Source organism: Anabrus simplex, chromosome 1 (assembly GCF_040414725.1).
Source record: "Anabrus simplex isolate iqAnaSimp1 chromosome 1, ASM4041472v1, whole genome shotgun sequence".
Lineage (NCBI taxonomy): Eukaryota > Metazoa > Arthropoda > Insecta > Orthoptera > Tettigoniidae > Anabrus > Anabrus simplex.
In genome coordinates this window covers 1,330,041,469-1,330,066,405 of record NC_090265.1, presented here as the reverse complement: position 1 = coordinate 1,330,066,405, position 24,937 = coordinate 1,330,041,469, and the positions used below count along the sequence as shown (strand labels likewise).

General features: G+C 38.9%; 1 protein-coding gene across 5 annotated transcripts in view; it reads left to right on the top strand.

The window, feature by feature from the left end:
• The window catches only part of LOC136858309 (cytosolic carboxypeptidase-like protein 5), a 376,851-nt gene that overhangs the window by 127,823 nt on the left and 224,091 nt on the right, over nt 1–24,937 (top strand). For all 5 annotated transcript variants that reach the window (XM_067137753.2, XM_067137752.2, XM_067137756.2 and 2 more), the window contains one exon: nt 24,452–24,648. In XM_067137753.2, the coding sequence (XP_066993854.2) occupies nt 24,452–24,648 (197 nt within the window). The remainder of the gene's footprint in view (nt 1–24,451; nt 24,649–24,937) is intronic.

The window sequence follows — 24,937 nt, the reverse complement described above, 5'->3', positions numbered from 1 at the left end:
AACTGAAAAATGAATCATAAAACAGGTGAAGAACATAAAACAAAGCTAGTATGGAATAAACTAAAGCTTCAACACCGAGATTCAAGTAACCTTGACCACCAGCTAGTTTCAGACGTTTTCGACAGATGTCACCGAACGTACGAGTCTGGAGATGACGAGTTAACTCGTCTCCCGTCAGCATTGTGTTAATAATCTACCCTTAATTCCATAGTCCCCCAGTATGGCGAACATCATTTCCCTTGGTACCCTGTCATATGCTTTCTCTAGATCTACGAAACATAAACACAACTGTCTATTCTTCTCGTAACATTTTTCAGTTACCTGGCACATACTGAAAATCTGATCCTGACAGCCCCTCTGTGGTCTGAAACTACACTGGTTTTCATCCAACGTCCGTTCAACTGCTGATTGCACCCTCCCTTCCAAGATGCCAGTGAATACTTTGCCTGGTATACTAATCAATAAGATACCTCGATAGTTGTTGCAATCCTTCGTATTCCCTTGCTTATAAATAGGTGCAATTACTGCGTTTGTCCAACCTAAAGGTACCTTACCAACACTCCATGCTAATCTTACTACCCTATGAAGCCATTTCATCCCTGCCTTCCCACTATACTTCACCATTTCAGGTCTAATTTCATCTATTCCTGCTGCTTTATGACAACAGAGGTTATTTACCATCCTTTCCACTTCCTCAAGCGTAATCACCAACATCATTTTCCTCCTCCCCATGAGCTTGGCTGTTCGCAACACCACCTGGATGATTTCCTTTTTCACTGAGAAGATGTTCCAAATATTCCCTCCACCTCTCCAGTGATTCCCTGGGATCTATTATGAGTTCACCAGAATTTCCCAAAACACTGTTCATTTCCTTTTTCCCTCCCTTTCTAGGATTCTTTTTTACTGTCCAGAAAGGTTTCCCTGCTGCTTGACCTAGCCTTTCCAGGTTATTGCCAAAATCTTCCCACGACTTCTTTTTGGTTTCAACAACTATTTGTTTTGTTCTGTTTCTTTCATCTGCGTACAATCTCTGTCCTGTCAGCATCGGCCCTTGTTTGGAGCCATTTCTGATAAGCCTTCTTTTTACGTTTTCAAGCTGCTCTCACTTCATCATTCCTCCAAGATGTTAACTTTTTCCCATTTTTACACACAGTCATTCCTAGGCATTCCCTTGCTGTTTCTACTATAGCATCCCTGTATGCCACCCATTCTCTTTCTGTATTGTGAACCTGTTTACTGTCCACTGTTCGAAACTTCTCATAATCATATCCATGTACTTCTGTCTTTTCTTGTCCTGGAGATTTTCTACCATCAGATAGTGGTCTGTATCATCGAAAAATCCCTGAAAATCCCATACATTCCTAACAGACTTCCTGAATTTGAAGTTGGTTAAGATATAATCTATTATGGATCTGGTACCCCCTAGCCTCCCATGTGTAGCAGTGAGTCGCTTTATGCTTGAAGAATGTATTCGTAGCTGATAAACCCATACTAGCACAGAAGTCCAACAAATGCTTCCCATTCCGATTAGGCTGGGCTGAGTGGCTCAGACGGTTGAGGCTCTTGCCTTCTGACCCCAACATGGCAGGTTCGATCCTGGCTCAGTCCGGTGGTATTTGAAGGTGCTCAGATATGTCAGCCTCATGTTGATAGATTTATGGGCACGTAAAAGAACTCGGAAAACTGAAAAAGAAGTTAGTGGGACGTAAAGCCAATAACATTATTTATTACATTCCCGTTAGCTTCCATATCTTCCCCACATTTACCAATCACCCTTTCATATCCTTCAGTTCTATTTCCAGCTCTCGCATTGAATTTTCCCATTAGCACGATCCTATCCTTGCTGTTGACCCTGACTACAGTGTCACTCCATGCTTCATAAAACTTGTCAACTTCATCCTCATCTGCACCCTAACATGTGAATACACCGAGACAGTTCTCATCCTAATTCCTTCCACTGGTAAATCTATGCACATCATTCGCTCATTTACGTGTCTAACAGAAACTGTATTGCGTGCAATAGTATTCCTGTTAAACAGCCATACCCCACACTGCCTTCCCCTTTTTAACACCCGCCAAGTATATTTTTTAATCTCCTATCTCTTCCTCGTTATCTCCCCTTACCCGAATATCACTTACTCCCAGCACATCCAGCTGCATCCTCTTTGCTTACTCAGCCAGTTCTACTTTCTTTCTTCCAGAAGCCCCATTAATATTCATAGCTCCCCATCGAATTCCATTTCGTTTGGCAAGTTGTTTCCAAGGAGTCCCTCGCCTGTCAAATGGAATTGGAACTCCGTTACTCCCCTAGGTCCGAGGCTTGCTTATAATGTTCTGAGCTTGGTAAATGCATGAAGCAGGATGCTACCCTTCTTCCACATAGTCCAAGTGAGGATCTCTCCTCTAACGGGTTATTGCCACTGGTGGATTGTATATTCCTAGCTGCCTGAGCACAAGGAGGGCCATGACTCAGAATATGTCCGAGATGCCCACTCCCATTCCACAGCAACTGGTATCCCGACTCTCAGGACCACTTACTAGGCCACTCGGCCGTTGCCTGTGGTTCACGAACTAGGACGTGACTACAGTAACCCACACCATGAACCATGAAAATCATATAACAAGAAAGAAATATTACAGCTAAACCACTTGTTTTTGAAAGATGATACCAAATAGAAGTAAGTTACGTTAAATGGGCAAGGTTAGCCGAGATGAGAAAGCAAAATAACATGGTGTGTGTACAAATTATGTAATTGAAATACACGTTTCCTTCTGAGAATTTACTAAGATAAACAGCAGAGAAATACTCACAGAATAATAAAACACCAAAAATAAAAAATTTTAAGATGTAAACTTAGAAGTGAATGTACAAATGAACAGGTATACAGTTTATAGGTAGCTATGACATCAAAACACTCAAGCCATCTTGACCCCAAAAAGTTGTCACCGGAGTTCCAGAATATTCTAACCGTAAAACGGAAGTCCTGTGTTCAGTGTATCAAGCCGGCAGACAAAGTCCAAAACACAAGTGATAGATAAAAGGGAGGGACGGGGATATAAAATAAGAGAGAAATAAGGATTTGAAAGGCACCATGGATCGAGTCCCCAATATCGTCTGCTACACCAGGTGAGATGTATAAGAACATAGTGAATGATAGTCGAAGTAAAACTTTGAAGACACATCAGAAGGACGATGTAGAATAAAATATCGTCATGAAGACGAAATGAAGGTAGGTTCCATACTCAAACCCACTTGGTGAACACGGACCATGAGTGAAGATAGGACAGGGAATATAATAGGAATTCGAGAGTGACATAGATAGCTGTAGTGTTTGTCGCCATAAGACCTATCTGTGTCGGGGCGACGTAAAGCAAATAGCAACAAAAAAAAAAATATATAGCTGTAGTGGTAGGGGAGAGAGAGAGAGAGAGACCCCAGAATGTTCTCGAATATAACAGAAACAGAAAGACATAGAGGTGTAGAGATCCGGGGAAGTAGAAGTGACAAGTGCAAAAAAGTGAGGTTAGAAACATGTAGGAAGGAAATTTGTGGTGTAAGGAATCTGGCTGCATTTAATTTGCTGTTATGAGGAAACAAGTGGAAGTTCGTGTCTACACATTATACAGATCTGTTCTGTGGAATCAAGAACTGATGTATTTTCCCTTCTTGGGATTTTACTCCTCGTCAGAGAAGCACTCAGATATTTCAGTTATAACTTATCCTGGAGTGTGGAATAGTCAGATTTGGGAAATGGTAAGGATTCAGTCTGGAGATCATCCTGGGTCTATGTTGAAGGGACTCAAGTTACTGTTAGGTGTTTTACTTGACAGGAAGTCCACTTCAAGGGGAACATTACGCTGTTTATTACGTTCGTGGCTGAAAATTATTTTGGTTAGTGCGCGCGACTGCTGTCATGCAAGATTATCTACTAAACCCCCTTCATTTTCCCCTACAAGCTGAAGGAAAATTGGAATTAGTGGTCTGGCCTCCTCAATCTCCCAATCTGTCACCTATTGAACTTTTGTGGGAAGAACTTGACAGGAAAGTGAAAGAAAAGGTGCCAGGCAGTGTTGATGGGTTGTAGCAATGTCTGTTAGAAACCTGGGGATGTATAAATACAGAGTCTTTGGAAAAATTAACAGCTAGAATGCCATCTGTAAAGCAGTAATCAAAGCAAAGGGTGGACACATTGATGAACAGGCAGTGTGATTGTGTTTCTAGCTCCCTGTGAATGATCAGTGTAAAGGAAAATCTAGTGAAATGTGTAATAAAACTAGTTAGTTCTAAAAACATAGGTATTTCCATGTTGATTTTCAACATATAGCCCCTATTTTTCATGGTAAGTGAAAATACATGGGTGAGTCTGAACTTTCTGATTCTAGTGTAAGTAGCCCCAAACACGACTATGGCTGTTAAAATCTCTTATCCCTATAAATATCTTACTTCTATTAAAGTTCTCTGGTGGAGTGAAGGTAAACCTTGCAGTGAGCGGCTTGTACACAGAGATGTTCACACAGTTCCTGAGTTCCAAAGATATGATCTCTATATCATTATCATCTGGATAAATGTGCACTGGTGGCTTGTATTTCCAGTCTTACAAAGACAATGCTTTCATGATTCGCATGTGGTCCTTCTACAACTAACATCTTTCCAGGTATATTAGGACATTGTGCTGACAATCTCTGTGAGTTTCCTGAATGCATAAGACATTGCATCTCTTTCTGCAGCACAGTTTACCTAGTAGTTGTTGTTTGGCTGATAGAGTACCTTCAGTATTTACTGAAATAATGGTTGGGGTTGGCTCTGAAATATGCTGTTTGTTTGATCGCATTTCTGTGAAAACAGGTGCTTTTGGTATGAGAGAATTGGCTATTTAGGAAATGTCCTAGTCTGTTGCCCAGGGAACGCCCAATATGAATTTGATTAATATTCATAACGCATCTTCTGGGGAGGCTTCTCTTGTGTTCCCTAGAATTAAAACGAAAAGCATTCTTTTAGACACTCAAAATATATGTTGCATATCATATCATAAATAAAGTGGTCCCTCGTCGTACGCCAAAATGTCTATATTGTAATTGTCTTAATTAGGAGTATTGTTACTCCTCGCATTTATAACAGTTTCACAACACATTCTCATTCTTCTGACAAAGGGCTGCATGTTCAATTCACGTAGATGTCTCTACTCTTCCAAAAGGACATCTTCATGTGCATGTAGTGTTTGAGGAGGTGGATTTCTCACTAGTATATGTGTTGCTCCAGTTGGTCCCAGATTTGTTCAATCAGTTTCAAGTTGGAACTTCTGGATGGCCACTCCATTTGTTGCACATGGTGCTTCTTGTGGGAATCTCCAAATGTTGTTGGCATCATCTGTTCTTAACATTACATGTATGAATACTGCATTTTCTCCAAGTTGCCTCAAGTGTCACATGTGGCACAAAGATCTTTTCAATGTAGCATTGAACAGTTTAGGATCCATTGCAAATGATCAGGTTTTTTTTTTTTTTTTCAAAGACTTCTGCTTGCCCATACCATAACAGATGCACCTCCATAAGCAACAGTAGATTGTATAGTTGTCGGCTGAAATTGTTCCCCATTTCTTCTGCAGACAACCATCTGAACGATATAACGTGAAACAGAATTCCTTCGAGAACAGCACAGGATGTCATTGTCTTAGCTGCTAATGCAAATTATTTCAAGCAGACTGCAGTCTTATGCCACGATATCATCTGTCCAGTGCGGTACTTGAGCAAATCTGTTATGTTCTTCAGTATATTAAAACTTTTTTTTAATGTTAAAAAATTAGAAATTGCATGAAAAAAGAAAACATAATAACAGATTATACCTGAAAAAAAAAATTAGCCTGACAATCCTAGCCTAGACTTGCTTTGTCCAGATGGATGTGTGGATTTTTGGAGACCCAGTATATGCAGTTGTGGTGGTTTACAGTACCTTTCAATTTGGGCTATTTTAATTAAATTTTTTGACTTTTAAAAATTGTAAATTAGTTTCAAGAGACTGCAGAACCTAACAGTTATAGATTGTTAACTGCGTCTAAACTGAAAAGAAATGGCTTCCTCTGTAACTAAAGGTGCTTGAACATGTTGTCGGGACCTGAAATTGGCCTCTCAAAGCCGTTTCTGATTGTTTGATCTCTAACTCATACTCCAGAAGCTTGCTGTAGGTTCGCCTGCAGTGCTCGTGCTGTAACTTGGTGGTTTTGGAGAGCTAGATGCACAAAATGATCCTGCCCAGAGGCTGCCCTGACAAAACTTCCAGTCTCCTGGAAATGTTTTCATGGATACCAAATCATATTCTTAGCAGCCTCTAGCATTATGGTAATGTATCTCTATGCATAGACTTTTTACACTGTGCAAGTGCACAAGTGGCTTCATTCATTGACTACTGCTTCGCCCGTTGCCTGCTTCAGTCCGCACGGATAGTGATGACTTATAAACATTTCACATAAACCAACCTTCACTCATATTTTGAATTGAGGCAGTCATATCTTTCAACTGACACTGACACCTCCCAAACATCTGGATGATAGTGGAGCCCTCTGTTATGTACACAGAACATGTTATTGCTATAATAATTCAATCCCTATCCCACTATGAATTCGTCTAGTGTAATTAGGAACATCAAAGATTTGACCAATTTTGTGTGAGTGCATGTGATGTACAATAAAATGTATACACATGCTGTTTGTCAAAAACTTTGAAAAAAAAATTGAAATAAAATTCTCATTTTTATTAAAAATCTTGCTAATGTAGTTTTTCGAAGTGGCCATCATCAGCATCCAACTACATTCTATAATGTGTCCAGTGTGATAGCTGCACATGGCATTTCTATTTGTTCTTGTAGCACATCCAGTGTAGACATGATATTGTATAGGCTTTGGGCTTGTGCCGTGTCAAGAAAATAAGTTTAAATTCTTAACGTTTCGCCAAAACTGTGCTCTGCGTCCTCAGAAGAATTCTCAACTGTCCACGAGAAAGGCTTCTTAAACAATGACACTTTTGAATTTGGAATGTTATAATTAGGGCCCGGATTTTTAGGTTCTTAAAAACCACGTTTTAGTTTTTTAATAGCTCAAAATAGTTTTTTAAAGTTTTTTATCCTCCTGAAATAGTTTTAATGATCATTTCAATCATTACTAAAGTTATATTATTCATTCAAACTTTTTTTTTGCAGTCGCTTAAGTGCGGTCAGTATCCATTAATCGGGAGATAGTGGGTTCGAACCCCACTGTCGGCAGCCCTGAAGATAGTTTTCCGTGGTTTCCCATTTTCACACCAGGCAAATGCTGGGGCTGTACCTTAATTAAGGCCACGGCCGCTTCCTTCCCATTCCTAGGCCTTTCCTATCCCATCGTCGCCGTAAGACATATCTGCGTCGGTGCGTCGTAAAGCAAATGATGACTTGTCTTTAGGCATCGCTACTTCTGAGATGCATAAGCTTCTTAAACTGCCTTCAATAATAACTTGATTTATAGGGAAAATTAATTTTAGTCTGTCGCATAATAGTGTGTATAGGGCTAAACAGCCGTAGCTGGCGGTAGTCGACCGTGCACAATGAGAGATGCACTGAAGTTGTCAAGTTAGGCGGGCTTGTACCTGTTAGATACAGGTCAGGGAACGCCAGCGGGGTTTTCTTGTTTTGTGCTGTACCCTAGTGGAATAGTATCATGTTGTTTCGCTCTCACTAGTTATACTTACAAACCACTTCCAGTTCCAAACCATGCAGTCATTTCAAAAAGTCGTGCATAATGTTTATTTTTTTAAATAATTCAATTTCATTAATATTTGGTACTTCTATTTCAAAATAACGTAATACTGTCTTGAATAGCCCATTTAGTTTTTTTAGGTTTTAACGTCTTATTTAGTTATTTTTAGGTTTTATAAGATTCGACTAATTTACTCCAATGGTAATGAAATGGATAAGTAAGTTAAAATACTGCAGTTAGCTAGCAAGGAATAAAATAGTTTAAAACCTAAAAATCTGGGCCCTAGTTATAATAGATGTAGAAGTGGAAATGGTACATTCATTCCCCACCAGATGGACCCTAGGACGTGGTACAACGCTAGCGTTCAAAGCGGAAGCTGACCGAACCATCACAGTTAGTCTAAGCAGTTCACATAACGTGTTTGCGTAACACATAGCATTGGCAGATGTATGGCATAAACACAAGCCTGGAATGAAACATCTGGCGACGAGGAACGTACGAATTTGGAAAACACCGAGATGAAATAACAATAGTGAAGGGACCGGGAAGGGAACTACCTACGTAAATTCTTAATGGCTGGCAACCATTTATTACTTAATTGATAGCCGGTGTCCCTGTTGAAATTGTTAGGATTTCTACGTATTTCCACAGCTTCCCGTATAATCCTGGACCTGTAGTGTCTAGTGTGGGTAAGAGCTCGAGCATCTTGGAACATGACATCATGACCAGACGATAGAGCGTGCTCAGCTATTGCCGATTTGTCAGGTTGGTTGAGACGAATATTACGTTCATGTTCTTTGATACGGGTACCAATGGACCGGCATGTTTGGCCGATGTATACTTTACCGCATGTACAGGGAATTTCGTATACCCCAGGATGTAAAAGTGGGGACAATTTGTCCTTGGTTTTACTCAGACTGTGAACAATTTTAGTGGCGGTGCAAAACACGGCTTTATATTTACGTATATTTATGCCCCTTCACTATTGTTATTTCATCTCTGTGTTTTCTAAATTCGTACGTTCCACGTCGCCAGATGTTTCATTACAGGCTTATGTGTATGTCTTACACCTGTCATATGTTACGCAGACACATGTGAACCGCTTAGTCTGATTGTGATGGTTCGGTCAGCCTCCGCTTCGAACGCTAGCGTGGTGCCATATCCTAGAGGCCATCTGGTGGTGAATGAACGTACCATTTCCATTTCTACTTCTATCATAACGTTTCAAATTCAAAAGTGTCATTGTTTAAGAAGCCTTTCTCGTGGACAGTCGAGAATTCTTCTGAGGACGCAGAGCACAGTTTTCTGCGAAACGTTAAGAATTTCAACTTATTTTCTTGACACGGCACAAGTCCAAAAGCCTATACAATACCATGTCTATAAGTACGGGCCGTGAAAGCATTAATGGCAACATCCAGTGTAGTTGGCTTTTCCTGATAAACATCCTTCAGAGTTTCGCTTAGGTCAAAGTCAAGAGGGTTATTCTGGGGACCATGCTGGATATTCAACAATCCAACATCTAGGTCAAGTTGCAGATACAACCTGACATCTCAATGGTAGTGGGCTGGGGCGCCATGAGGCTGATTTTGGATGATGCATGTGGTGTTTTGTCAGTAACACATTCACTTTCGTTTCAAGATCCTTCAACTCAGTTGTAGTCCACTTTATGACTCCAAATGAGTATGTGAGAACAGGTATAGCAAACGTGTTGATGGCCTTAACAATGCTTTTTACCGGGCGAGTTGACCGTGCGCGTAGAGGCGTGCGGCTGTGAGCTTGCATCCGGGAGATAGTAGGTTCGAATCCTACTATCGGCAGCCCTGAAGATGGTTTTCCGTGGTTTCCCATTTTCACAACAGGCAAATGCTGGGGCTGTACCTTAATTAAGGCCACGGCCGCTTCTTTCCAACTCCTAGGCCTTTCCTATCCCATCGTCGCCGTAAGACCTATCTGTGTCGGTGCGACATAAAGCCCCTAGCAAAAAAAAACAAAAAAAAATGCTTTTTCCTGTGAGCTTAGAACGCAAAATTCGTCTTAATCGTTCAATATATGTAAGTCTCAATGCCGTTTTCTGTCTTTGTGTTGAATCCTTGCTGATTCGTTATATCCAAGATATCGATATGTTTTATTTGTTGTTAGTGGTGAGATATCTGTTGCCCTAGAGTGGATGCATTGTGCTGAGAAAGAGCTCATCCTTATTTCTGAGTAGCACATTTATCGAGCCAAAATTTCGTGCAAATGTCTGTGGAGAAATTGTGGGTAATTGAAACAAGGTGTTGAAGTTGTCTTTGTGATGCAGCATACAGTTTCAGATCATCCATATACAGTAGATATGATATTTTGTAGATTGTTCTTTGGTTATTTTTTATAGTGAATCCATAGGTTGTTGAACTCAGTACATCTGAAAGTGGGTTCAGAGCAAGACAAAACCATAGCAGACTGAGGGAATCCCCTTGGAAAATTGGTATGAGGTCAGTTATCACACATTCTTCTCCATTATGGAGGTTAATAGTAGTTTTCCAAGTCTCCATGGTAGTTTCTAGGAATGTCACTATTTTAGGATCAACTTTATATACTCTTAAGGACCTCTACAAGCCAGCAATGTGGCAATGAGTCAAATGCCTTTTTGTAACCTATGAAACAAGTGTGCAAATTTCGGTTGTTATGGTATGCTTGTTCCATGATTATACTGTCAATTATTAATTGTTCTTCACAGCATTTTGTGAAACGTTTGCAGAAGTTTTGTTCCTCAGCTATGATGTCATTGTCCATGCAATGTTTCTGGATTCTATTTGCTACAAGTGATGTTATAATTTTGTATAGAGTTGGTAGGCATACAATTGGCCGGTAGTTAGCTGGAATTGCTGTGTTGTTATATTTAGATTTTGGGTACGTGATACCTGTAGTGAGAAAGTGTGGGAGGGCATCTGGTTTATTGATGAAAATTTGTATATTATAGGTAAAAAATCTGTGCACACTGGTGAATTTCATATAGTAGTAATTATGTATGCAATCTGTTCCTGGGGTCTTCCAGTTGTATAAATTGTTAATCGCTATTACAGCCTCCTCTAATGTGAAATCTGCTTGGGTTATGCTTTCAATATTCTCAGCTCTTTTCTTGATAGTTTTAAGCCATTATGCCTCTACATTATGTTCTATGGGTGCATTCTATATAGTTGACCAGTATTCTCTTATGTTTCTTCGCAGTTGGTGTCCCGTTGCTATTCTGCATGTTAGGTGTCTCAGGTGTCCTAAATTTGTTGTAAAATAGTTTCTCATTCCTATTAAAAAGAGAGTTTTGTTTCTTTCTTACTGTTGCCGTAGTATAGCGCCTGAGACTTCTAGCGAGCAGAGTCAGTTTTTGCTTCATTGTGTCTAGATATTCAGTAATGAGAGAGTTTTCTGTGTCTTTAGTAGAGTGGTTTTTGTTATTCCTCAATACTTTCCTTACGCAATTGCAATGCCGAGGACTTCGATGACCATTGGTGTATTGATTAAGTCGATTCGTGATTTGAGTCAGTACTGCCATAGTGGTCCTCTAGGTCATTGATCTATTTGCAAATCTTACTTTTCGCTCCATTTGCCCTGATTGCTGCCACTGCAGCCTGCAGCACAGTAGATTGCAGTATGTACCTGGAGGAATGTCTGATGTGTTTCTATTTTTATTTTATTTTATTTTATGAAATACTTCCTGTCATGCAGAGGCTGCCTTGCAACTTTTATATTCATTTTTAGAAGATAAATAAATATTCTTGAGAAATTTTGATGGTAACCTAATTGTAACAATGGTTTTTTCAGATCAAGATGGCAGTGACTTACATGATGTTCGCGTGTAATATTGTCGCTTGGAACTATTGAATAATCGGTAATTCTGAGCTAAAATTTACCGTCTGAAGCACCAGAGTGAAGCTGCTAAGTACTTTTGTAGTGACTGGTTTTAAATCTGCATTTTGGAAATTAGTGTTCATTAAAGGATCAATCTCATACCTATAACCTCATCCTGTTAGCTTACCGATAATGGCTGCCTCTGTTGAAGGAGGTCGGCAAGATTTTTCTAACTCACTGAATCTAAATAATGAAAATCAGCAAGTCTCAAGTAACCTCATGAATCGACAGGATAAAGAAAGCATCATTCCCACCCGTACCGGTGAACCAGGTAACCTCATGACAACCTCTATTACTGTTCCCAACACACTTAACCAATCTCCTAACAATGCAAGGTTAACCCAATCGCATCATTTGACGACCCTAGCTCGTCATAGTTATTCGTGGCATATGAATCAAATGACGAGCTCTGCTCGCGGCGATGCATAGCTGTACATCAATCCATATAGTTCAGTCACTAACCCACAGATGCCACTTGTATGCATTCTGAGCTGAAGTTTACACATGTGGCTTCTGTTTTTTATCTTTTAACAGGTTCTCACACACTTCCGGAACAAGAGATAAGGGAATCTTTTTTCACATAATTTCGCTCTTGTCAGTTGCCATCATTAAAAATTAAATAATTGAAGTTCAACCAATTCAATACATAAAAGAAAGAAATGTAGTAATTACATTCTTATTTAAATGGGACCGGTTTCGACCCTAGTCCAGGTCATCGTCAGCTGTAAAAACAAGTAGGCGAAATCACACAATGTTTATGAATATTGGAGAAATGGGTCAGTTTCACACTCTGTCATATCTTCATATATCTTCATATATTATTTGATAGTGTTGTGACTTTGTGCCTGACAGAGTGTGAAACTGACCCATTTCTCCAATATTCATAAACATTGTGTGATTTCGCCTACTTGTTTTTACGGCTGACGATGACCTGGACTAGGGTCGAAACCGGTCCCATTTAAATAAGAATGTAATTACTACATTTCTTTCTTTTATGTATTGAATTGGTTGAACTTCAATTATTTAATTTTTAATGTTAATAATTTCAATACGGAACAATGAAATTTTTATCTTTAGTTGCCATCATGGCGTCAAGCAGATATGCTGGTGTTGATGAAGAAGGAATACGGAAGCTAATAGATAGTGTTTTAGAGAGTGATATTGAAGGCAGTGATGTTTGTGATGACGAAATAGACCCTGAAGTCCTTAGTTTGAGTACTAGCGATGTGTATAATAGTTCTGATGACACGGAAAGTGAAGCAGATAACGACGGTGTGCCGAGTCTTTCGAAACGAGCTCATACCTCGGCACAGACTAACTTGACTGACTGGAACTAGACAAAAAGTGACAATAAAGCTGTTGTACATAAGTTTAGTGAATACAGTGGGGTTAGTGAAAATTTATTGAAAAAGTTTGATACGCAGCCACTATCTGAACTCTCAGTTTTTTTGTGAATACATGAACCCTTTGTTTGACAAAATATCTGTCGAGACAAATTCATATGCAGCAAAACAGTTGAGCAATCCTGACAGAAAAAAGTTGAAAGACGATGACAAATGGTTTGAAACTACACCCGACGAAATTAGGGCATATTTTGCGTTAGTTATACTAATGTCACAAGTGTGAAAGTCAAGAAAACAGTTATACTGGAGTGAAATGAAATGTCGTATGACTTTTAGTGCCGGGATATCCCAGGACGGGTTCGGCTCGCCAGGTGCAGGTCTTTCGATTTGACTCCCGTAGGCGACCTGCGCGTCGTGATGAGGATGAAATGATGATGAAGACAACATATACACCCAGCCTCCGTGCCATTGGAATTAACCAATTATGGTTAAAATCCCCGACCCGGCCGGGAATCGAACCCGGGACCCTCTGAACCGAAGGCCAGTACGCTGACCGTTCAGCCAACGAGTCGGACTATACTGGAGTAAAAACAGGTGTATAAACACTCCTATTTTTCGTGAAACCATGAGCGGGGGAAGGTTTTATAATTTCACGATTTTTATATTTTGTTGACGATGAACAAGTCGATAGTAGTGACAAACTAAGAAAGATTAGACCTATAATACAACATTTCTGCTCCAAATTTTCAGAATTATATTTACCTTCACAAGACATTGCTCTAGATGAAAGTCTAATGAAATTCAGAGGCCGACTTTCATATGTCCAGTGTAATAGGTGTAAACGTTCTAGGTTTGGAATAAAAATTTACAAAAGTTATGAATCAAGTTCTGGCTACTGTCTGTCTTTCAAAATTTATGTAGGTTATGATGTAACGGATCCAAGTTTGCCAGCAAGTACAAACGTTGTGCTCAACATGTGTGAACCCTTGTTAAGCCGAGGACATACATTGATTTTAGATAACTGGTATTCTTCCCCAGATTTATTTAAAAGGCTACACGACAAGCAGATGAATGAAATTGGAACTGTTAGACAGAACCGAAAAGACATGCCTCGCGATATCAGTAAGAAGAAACTAAAACGTGGAGAGTACGAGACGTGGGCTGCCAACAGTATGTTGTGTGTGAAGTGGAATGATAACAAGGATGTTTGCTTTCTCACCACCAAACACAAATCAGCTGACATGACAGGGACCGGCAAACTCAGACGAAAGAGAGGACAAACCCCGACAGAAGAAGTGATAAAGCCCAAGTGTGGCCTTGAATAGCAGAAGGGGATGGGTGGTGTTGACCTTCAGGATCAGGTTACAGCTCTGTTCCCCGTCATGCGACACACAGTGAAAGGATATAGGAAAATATTCTTTTACCTCCTATATATGTGTATTTTCAATTCCTTCACTGTGTATCACAAGATCGCTGCTAACAGAAAGACGAGCTACACGGACTTCCAAACTAGCATTGCGCAGCAACTACTAGAGACTGTTCAGTTGCCGGAGTACTCGGTTCGAGGTCGACCTTCAGCGAGCACCACCCCAACCAGCTTACAAGCTAAATCATGGGCCCACTTTCCCATGCGTATTCCCCCTACAGAGAAGAAATCAAAAGTCACAAGAAGGTGTGTTGTGTGCTACAGCCGGGGTACAAGAAGCGAAAGTTGCTGGCAGTGCAAAAAGTGTGGCGTAGCTCTTCACTTAGAAGAATGTTTTGAGGTGTACCACATTCAGCAGACATACTAAAATAGCGACATTGGTAAGTTTATTACTTCTTTATCATGCATGCAAATTTTCAGAAAGGAATATTTACTGGTTGGTTTTGTATGATTTTCTAAATAATAGTGTGATGACGACGGCCGTAGATCGGTATTTAAATGTGATTTCTTAGTGAACTCTTATGGTATTTAAATGTGAGGCGAATGGGTTAAGTTACTCTGCAGCAATGCAATCCTATCCTACCAAAGATCAAGCTATTGTTATTGAATCTTGTGATGGTATTAGTATACGAGATTATATTCTAGCAATTGGAAAAGTGACTAGCCCTAGTAACATCCAATTTGTCTCATGGTTATGTAATGGAAGAATATATATCTTCCTTGCCAGTCAAAAATATGTTGAAGAATTAATGTCAAAACATCCCAAGATTCTCATAAATAATGTTTCCTTGGAAATAAGACCTCTCCTAACTAAAAACAAACGAGTTATTCTATTTAATGTTTGTCCTGTGATTCCTAATATTGTTATTGAAGAAGAATTTCTCAAACTCTGCATTAAACCAATGTCAAAGATATCACCTATAAGAGATCAGGTTTAACAATCCCTGGATTTTCTCACATTCTCAGTTTTTGGAGACAGATTTATGTTCAAAATGAAGACTTTAACAAATTTCCAGACTCACTCCAAATCGAATACGAGGGTACCAATTACTGGATTTATTTATCCTCTGACACACCCACCTGCTTTCTTTGTAAAAACTGAGGGGCACTTAGCTAGAAACTGTCCTGATAATGATGAAATAATAAATGAAAGCTCCTCATTAAATCAAAACAGTCATTCTCATGGCAAGATCAACCTAACGCAATTTCCCCAACTAGTAGAGAATACACAAAAAATTAAAACAAACTGTCAAGAAAATATTACCTTAAGTGAAACTGTATCTACACTGAACTATGCTTGTAATGATACTTGACAGTTACAAGAAATTGTTACAGAACTCAACAAATGCGGCAGATCTAGTCGTGGCCCAGACACCATTCCATATAAATTTTTAAAACAGCTTCCACATAGTGCACTCAATTATTTACTTGCTATTTTCAACTATATACAGTGAAACCTCGATTCTCCGTTTTTCGAGGGACCGTGAAAATAAAACGTACAACACGGGAAAACGGAAAATCCGGGAATGAATGAAAACTATCAATTTGGCTAAACATCACAAAAATGAAATATGTATAATTATAATCTTACAAAAACTCCTAAACCAAACCAAACTACAGCCCCAGTGGAACTTTGCCTGCCAAGCGACCGCTGCTCAGCCCGAAGGCCTGCAGATTACGAGGTGCGCATGGTCGGTGCGACGAATCCTCTCGGCCGATATTCCTGGCTCTGTAGATCGGGGTCGCCATCTCACCATTAGATACGGTAGCTCCACAATTAAAGGTAATCACGTAGGCTAAGTGGACCTGGAACCAGACTTATATCCAGGTAAAATTGCCTGACCTGGTCGCAATCGAACCCGGGCCCTCTGGATGAGAGCCGGGCATGTTAGACCGCGAACCGCATTAATTACCGGTACGCGAGTTCAAAATCTCGATACTTTATATTCAATTTTACAGGGGAATCTTCGTCAGTTTCCCGTGAAAACTTCTTTCAGTTCAGCAACTTTGATTACGCTAGCCAAACTCTTCGAAAAATCTAACAACGCCAAGCCAAACGACAATCGACCACAAGTAGCTTTTAATTCTCTCATCTAATAAAATAAAGCATATTAGATACAAAAGCACTCAAAATGATGGCGAAATCCGTTCATTTCTTAACCTTTCATTGTAATTTGGTCTCCGGTATACTGTTCGTAGTCAGTTTCTGGAAATCTCGTACCGCGCAAATTAGGCCTACATCGACTTTTAAAGGTTATGTTGAACTCGAAAACATGGTTTCGAATGTAAGTATCGATTCTTAAAAGTTCTCGAATACATTATATTCAATTCTGCGCGTCACAAATCCAATCAAATTGGAAAGATAAAAGAAATATCAAAACTTCAGAAATTACGGTTATTCGTGATCTTGAGGTCATCTGGAAAGTGCGCTCGCTGCACATGTCAGTACGAGTTTGAAATGATACCAATCATTTAAAATGTAACGTGTGCAAGTAAAACGACTGCGGTTTTTGGTATTTTAACACGAAAACGTAAAATTCCCAGTCTTACATTAGTAACAGTAATAGGCAATCCCAAGACCTCCCATGGCTTTCTTTTTTTTTTTTTTAATGTAAGGTGCAACATCTGTTTTCGTCTCGCTAACATAATCATGTACGATAATATAAAAAATACTGAATTTGTGTTAAGGAGCAGTTTCGATTCCTGCCTGAAAGCCCACTTAGGTCTGCAGTGCCCTGAGCAAAGTGCCGAAAACCCCTTCGGCAGTACGATCGAAAAAATGTAGGCCTAAATAAAACATCTAACCCTGGACATAATATGGACGTTTTATAAGTGCGAACATTTGACGAAACTCGTTCCGTCTTCACGCAGAGCTGTAGAAATGCGCCGTGTCTTCTAGCAACTGCTGTGGCCACTATCTGCCCTATGATTTTCCGAGATTCTCTAAACAATACCACCCGAATGCGATGCTAAGATGGTCCCTTATGCAAGTTCACCGCCGATCGCCGAACGCCAAGATCCATAAATATGCCAGAGCCGTCCTTTCGTGAGATACAGTTTATTAAAAAACGATTGATCGAGGATTTAGCGTTGATGGGACTGGAATTTCTGGACGGTTGATCCGGGAAATCGTTTCTTCGAGGAACGGATAATGCGAGACTTTTACAACGTGATTTAATTACGATGCTCTCGGGACCACGTAATTTGAACGCATATTCCGGGAACGGATAATCGAGGTTCCACTGTATGGAGTTCCAAACTATTTCCAGATCAATGGCGTTGTGCTATTGTAGTGCCTATACTCAAACCAGGAAAGGACATTTTGATCCCAGATAATGATCGTCCCATCGCCTTGACAAATACAACGTGTAAGCTAATGGAGAAAATTGTTAACAAGAGATTACGCTGGTATTTGGAACATATACACTTTTTTATTGGTGCACAAAATGGTTTTCGTAAAGCACGTTCAACAACAGATACTCTGATATGTTTAGAATCAGAAATCCGAGAAGCTTTTCTGAATAATCGGCACCTCATAGCTGTTAGTTTAGACATTGATAAGGCATATGACATGGTGTGGAAAGACTATCTAATTGAAACATTGATAAAACATAATATTTCAGGAAACATGCTTTACTTCATTTATAATTTCCTTAAAGATCGCCGAATTCAAGTCAGGACAATGGAACTCTTTCACATGAAGTAACCATTGACAATGGAGTTCCCCAAGGATCAGTCATCAGTGTCACATTATTCCTCGTTGCAGTAAATGGCATTGTCTCCAACATTCACCTACCAGTAAAGGCTTGCCATTTTGCCGATGATTTGACTATACTAAGTGCAGGAAGAAATAAACTAACTACTCAACAGCTACTTCAAGAATCAATTGATAATATCCAAAAATGGGCTAAAGTCACAGGGTTCAATTTTTCCGAAACTAAAACCAAATGCATACTCTCCTACAAATGTAAACATACTGTACAAGATCCTGAGCTGTACATGGGCAATCACAAAATTGAAACAGTAACAACTATGAAAATCTTAGGAGTTTTATTCGACACTACGTTAAGTTGGATACCTCACCTGAAAAACCTTAAAGATGTCTGCTTGCGAAGGCTGAACATAATGAAGATCCTGGCAGCAAAGAACTGGGGGGCAGACTACCAAGTGCTAATGAACACGTACAAAGCCACTATTAGGGCTAAATTAGACTATGGCAGCATTGTATACAATTCCGCAAGAATGTCTTCACTCAAAATCCTTGATTCCATCCAGTCCACAGCTCTTTGAATTGCTCTAGGAGCCTTCAGTACCAGTCCAGTAGCCAGCATTCAAATAGAAGCAAATGAACCACCACTCGCAATTAGACGTAGACAACTAAGTTTGACTTACGCGCTCAAGGTAGCAACTATGAGTGAATCAAGAATTAAGTTGTATGCTTTTCCTAACAAGCACCAAGTACACACATTAAATCAGGATCACAACCACAGCCCTTCAATGTCAGAATAGCCAAGTTTCTTGAAGAATTGAATTTAAATATCCCTCCAATACTCCTCGCAGACAACTCTCTTAATGTCCCATCCTGGACTATTACCATTCCAACAATTAACTTCGAAGTAAATAACAGTGTCAAAGATTAAATTGACAGATCTCACTACCATCAATTATTTCTTGAAATTTCTAATAAATACCCAAGGCACACTGCAGTCTTTACTGATGGATCAAAATGTGAGGAAAGAAATGGATGTGGGATTATATATATGCTGAACGTACCATGCTATATCGATTTCCTGACTACTATACAGTCTTCTCTACTGAGCTGTACGCAGTAAAGCAAGCTATGCTACATATTTTAAAAACCAGCACCTGCAATAACTCCATCGTTTTTTCTGATTCAAAAAGTGCATTAAATGCAATAGAAAGTCCATCATCGAAACACATCCTTGTACAAGAAATACAACTATTGTTTAACAACATCATGAAAGAAGACAAACAAGTCATCCTTGTGTGGATACCCTCTCATAGAGGTATTCAAGGCAGTGAATTTGCCGATCAAGCTGCTAAAGACGCTACTTACCTCCCGCTAGGCGATCTAACAATAGCTACCCCTCACAGTGACATTATTGCCTATGCTAAAACAAAATTATTTCAACAGTGGAAGATAAAATGGCTTCAAACTTCAAACAGCATACTCCACGAAGTAACAATGGAATCTACAGTACAACACTATCTTCACAACCTTCACAGGCAAGATCAAGTCCTAATATCTAGAATACGGATCAGCCTCTCCAAGATAAGTCACAGCTACCTCGTTGAGAAGAAACTGCCTCCCATCTGTACAGCATGCAATAGTGTGTTGACTGTGAAGCACATCATTACAGACTGTTCACTGTATGACAAATGGCACCAGTACCACGGTATACCTAAGGATATTAAGGGGGCACTCTCATCTCCTTCACTGTGCAAACAAATAATCAAGTTTTTCAAAGACACTGGTCTGTATTAAAAAATTTAACTGTTCAGTTTAAAACACCAAAATCTTTTATATTCCTTTCATTCTTCACTCTACTGTAATTTAATGTAAATTCTACAGTTAGAAGTCACGATAAGACCTTAGGGTTAAAGTGACTCTAAATTAATTTTTAAAAACTGGTTTCTTAGAATTATCAATGAACCCCTTAAGGCTATGATGGCAGTCTCCACTAATGTTGTAATTGGCAGAGACATCTGCTTCCAAAAATTGGTGGCAAAAACAGGAATTGTTCCCCTTGCTCCAATCATCAGACCCACTATGTCAATTTCCTCTAGCTAGTATTTCTCTCTGTAGTAAGGAATTGTTGGTAATTAAATATTCTTCTTCTCGAGATTGACATCTGAGGGCTGCGACTTATGGCTTTCAAAGCAAACAGTGGGGTCGATGGTGTAACCTCTTTTCTTAGTTTTGAAGGCAATGATGTCCATCCTTCTGTGGCTTCCGTTGTCCGCTAAGCCATGAACCTCTTCAAATGCCTGAAAGCCATAGTCTTTTAGCGTTATCGCAGTTAATGAGCAGATGTTATGATGACGCGTATTCCTTTTAAAAGTTCACACTGAGGAAAAGATCCCAGAATATGCGCAAGAGTTTGTCTCCGTGAGGCAGCACCTACAAAGGGAATCGATCTGAGATCTTCCTGGTAGCAATCTGACTGCTGAAATGTTTGCTGTCATCTTAATTGCCTCATGCCATTCACTACATGTCAAGCCTTGATGGTCTCGAATCCAGTACTTTGCAGGAGTATATTCAGGTTATAAATTTCATGGTTCTGATCCACATTGAATTGTAATTACAATATAATTATTAAATTAATGTAGTAATGGTCCACCTTTCAATACTATAATATGCAATATTCTAAATTACATTAATTAGGGACTAGTTTCGGCTGGGGTTGGCCATCTTCAGCCTTAATATAAAACATCTAATAACTAAACAAATGTACATGCACACAACTGACAAAACAAATGAAAGAAATATATACAAATTGACATTAAAAACTGGGATGAAATTATGAGTAAATTTGAAAATAACTAGGTTCTAACATCATGAGTATGCTCATCACCAAGACTCTTTCATGTATTAATATATGCAGAACTGTTAGTTCTAATACTGCTAATCATTACTAATTCAATTGTAAACGGGAACTGGTAAATATTGATCCCGTAGTTCATCACCAAATCTATTTGAGTGATGTTAGCCATATGCAAGTCATTGACACCGCTGTAAATAACCACTAGCTGACGGAGAACTGTTAGATGTTGTTTCATCATCAATCAAAGTAATATAATGAGATGTTCTCGTGGTGCTTGTTAAATCATGCTGAAATGTTGTTGGACATTGTCAGGACGGCACATGAAGATGTGGTTAAAACAGATACATTCTGTCTGGTATAAAATTTGCAATTCATTGCGGTGCCCATGAAGTTAACCTGAATAAATTAGATAAAATGAAATTAATGAATTGAATGAGAGATTGTGTTAGTTAGATGGCATAGTTTATATGAGACTTACCTCTCAATACAGCATGTAGTGTGTGGCCTATTGTTGTGTGTGCTTCAGGCTAACTGTTGTGAGATTCAAGTGAAAAGGAAGGAGTGGGGAGGGGAAGGTCATGAAGGAGAGAGAGGGGGGGGGGAATTAAGGCGGGGCTGAAGGATGTGGGAAATAAGATGGCTGCTGAGGAAAGGTGCTGTGAATATTACGAAAAACTGAATTATGACTTGTTGGTTTGACGTTTCTGAAAATGGGAATTAGAAGGTCAAAAAATATTTGGCTTTTCTGAAATTTCATTAAGATTATGATTTGGGTTGAAATACTGATCTAAATGTATGAAGCAGCTTTCAGTAATGTTAAGGAGGGGTCCTTTGTTGATAATTTTGAGAATTTACGTATCTTGTTTTATGTCTGTGAATTTGTGATCATAGTCATGCATATATGCAGCCAGACCCTGCTATGAATGGTGTGAAAATGTTGCTCATAGGGTCGGTTGGTGCATGCATTTCAGTGTGCTTGGCAGACTGATATGCAATAGCAACTTCTGGCCCAGTGAGGAAAGCAACGGGAAACTACCTCACTCCTCATTTCCCTAGTACGCCTCTTCAGTGACACCTAGGCAATCTATGACAGCTAATGGTGGACCTGTTGAGGATCCAACCAGCCTTCGGGCTGAATACCCAACATACAGTCATGCATAAGCTGTCTTGGTCTGTGAATTTGTGATCATAGTCATGCATATGCTGTCCTACAGGTGAAAATTTATTGTATTTCAGGCATTGACGTGTTCTGAATACCTTATATTAAAATATCTCCCGATCTGTCTGACGTAAGAAGAATTACAACTGTTGCAAATGATCCTGTTTACTCCTGATTTTAAATAACTATTGAACTTTTTTATGGATGTGGCGGAAATATAGTTATTAATTTTTTTTTCGTTGAGCTGGCGATTTTGTCAATCTCTTGATAGACAGTTTAATTTGGAAGGATTCTCCAGGCTCCTTCGACCTGGTATTTTATTTATGCAAGTTCTGATGATTATTCTTTCAGTTTTGAGGAGCTGATCAGTTCTTTCATTTTCAATTTGGAACAGGGTTTCACAAATGGCTTCCGGGAGAGTTACAGTTTCATAGCGTTGGATATTAGTGTCTATTGACAGGCATTTTTTAGTAGATAATAATAAGGGGAGCACTAAAAATAAAATAAGTTACCTGAGTGACATGGCAAAAGGTCAGCAGACTGACTAGCCAGCTCGACTCATGTCAGTGACGGAGTACCAGTATTGCAACAACTTGCATTCTGTGCTAAAGTAGAGAGAAGGGAGGATTTCATTAAGATAAGTTTCAAATTCATATTTTTAAGGATTTAAACAGAAATAAACATATTTTGAGTGAGATTTGATAGAATCTGATGACGTTCTTTCAAGAACAGAAGGTCATTTTATTTTAATAAATTTATTTCTTTTTCAGGTGTAATTCTGTAATCATATATTTTCTTTTCCAGGTAGTTTATCAATTTATTTACTCAAAATTAGTTTTGGCAGACTGAAGAACCTTACAGTTATAAATTAACATATGGATGAGTCAGGATACCTGCTATTGCACATAAAATTGCATCCACTTACTTGACATAAACAATGCATATCCTTGCCAGCAACTAATGTTACTATAAACTAACAAAGACACATTTTGGACATTGAGCTTTGCATCTTAGAAAAGTTTTTAATATACCGTGATGCAGCACGTAACTTTTCATGTTTCAGCATCACAATAAAATTGCTTGTTTTCATAATTTAAAATCTTACCTTTACACAAGAATTGTGTTGTGGAAGAAATAAGTAACATTATGAATTTTGAATGTATTTGAAGATAAAAATGACAAGAAATTATATTTAATTTCATACACACTGGCATTATTGTTCTATATCTAGATTTCAAAATATTAATGACTTAATCAGTCACTAGTTCCTTTAACAGAGGACACATCTTGTTCTTTAGGTTGGTGACTTTTAGGTACATTTTCATTAAATGCATGCCAGTCTTCAGGAATAAAGGAAATTAGGCACAGTACAACTATTTTCTTCAAAGTGATGTTAGGTTGTGGACTTGGCTAACAAATATTCAATATCAGGGCTGAGAATTAAATAGATCATGTTGTTTCATTTATACTCCAGTAGGGTTCTTTTCTCTGCCCACTTTCAGAAATTGGAACAATTTCATGACATCATAATGGGAAAGGTTTTGTTCTTTAAAAGTGGATTTTTTAGGTATTGAGCATGTTAAAAAAGCATCCAATATCATCTGGTCTGCTAAAAGAGAGTTTTTATCAATAGTCTTTAAAGTTTGATTCATATGGAATGCCAAAAGTGAATGTTGTCACTATAGTAATATTATGGTTCTGCCGTCACAAGTATCCAAGTAGGTAATCAGCCATGTGTAACACCTTATACTCCCCTCCAAGGAACAATTTCATGTTGTCAGATTGATTGTTGAAAGAAGTTGCTTGTAATGAGCAATTGGTGTTTTATACTTGCTATAGGGGCATGATAGCCGAGTAGCTTCTCTCAAAACCCGGCCAACGCACCTGAGTGGGATTTAAAAAATGAAAAATCACTGATTGTCCCTTGGCTGTGATCACAATATTAAGAGTCATGTAAAGTTCTAAGTCTGCAGCCATTACTTTCTGTAAATAAAAAATAATCAGTGTTATTTAAAACACTTTCCTTTTTTTCTCTTTCCACACTCTAAGTCAGCTTCTCCTTGTGACTTTTTTACTGCTTATTTAGCTCTCTGCACACTGTTTTTTTTATTCCATTGCTTAATCTGTTGCTTAAAAGTATCACAGGTATTGCAAGTAGCCACTTCTAGTGGTTTAAACTCGATTCAGTACATCTAAATGCAATTTTGAATTAACATCTTTCCATAGGATGGCAAAACTGGTAAAACAGTATTTTAAAAAATGATGTTTCAGCGTATGCCGTATCTCTCTCTAACTCACTCACAAAATTTGCTATATAAAAACATTCTCTGCACATTTCTTTTTAACAGATGAACCTCGGCTATCGACCTCATTGGATGACATCTACTACCATCGAGAGTGTGTGTGTCACTCATTGGAAGGCCGACGAATCGATCTAATCACTATTTCATCCCGTCACCTCATGGGTACAGAACGAGAACCACGGCTTAAGAATTTGTTTCCAGATCCTTCTACCCCTCGCCCATTTCGTTTTCTTGGCAAAAAGGTATTGGACTTCATATTGTAATAATTAAAAAGTGCTTATTTTTTGTGCTATCCTTTTGCTTTCATAAAATGTATTCAGTTCCTAATTGTAAAATATGTATTATTGCCATAAAAAGGGAAGAACAAAACAGTTTTTAAAACAGAGTAAGTGCATGCCTTGGTAGCGTCAGCAAATTGTAAGACCTCGTAGTGAAATAAGAGAGAACATCACTAGAACATCTAAAACAATGATAGACTTACAAGCTGTAGGAAAGGTTGAGACACAGCAGTCTGTTCCTTGTATTGAAAGT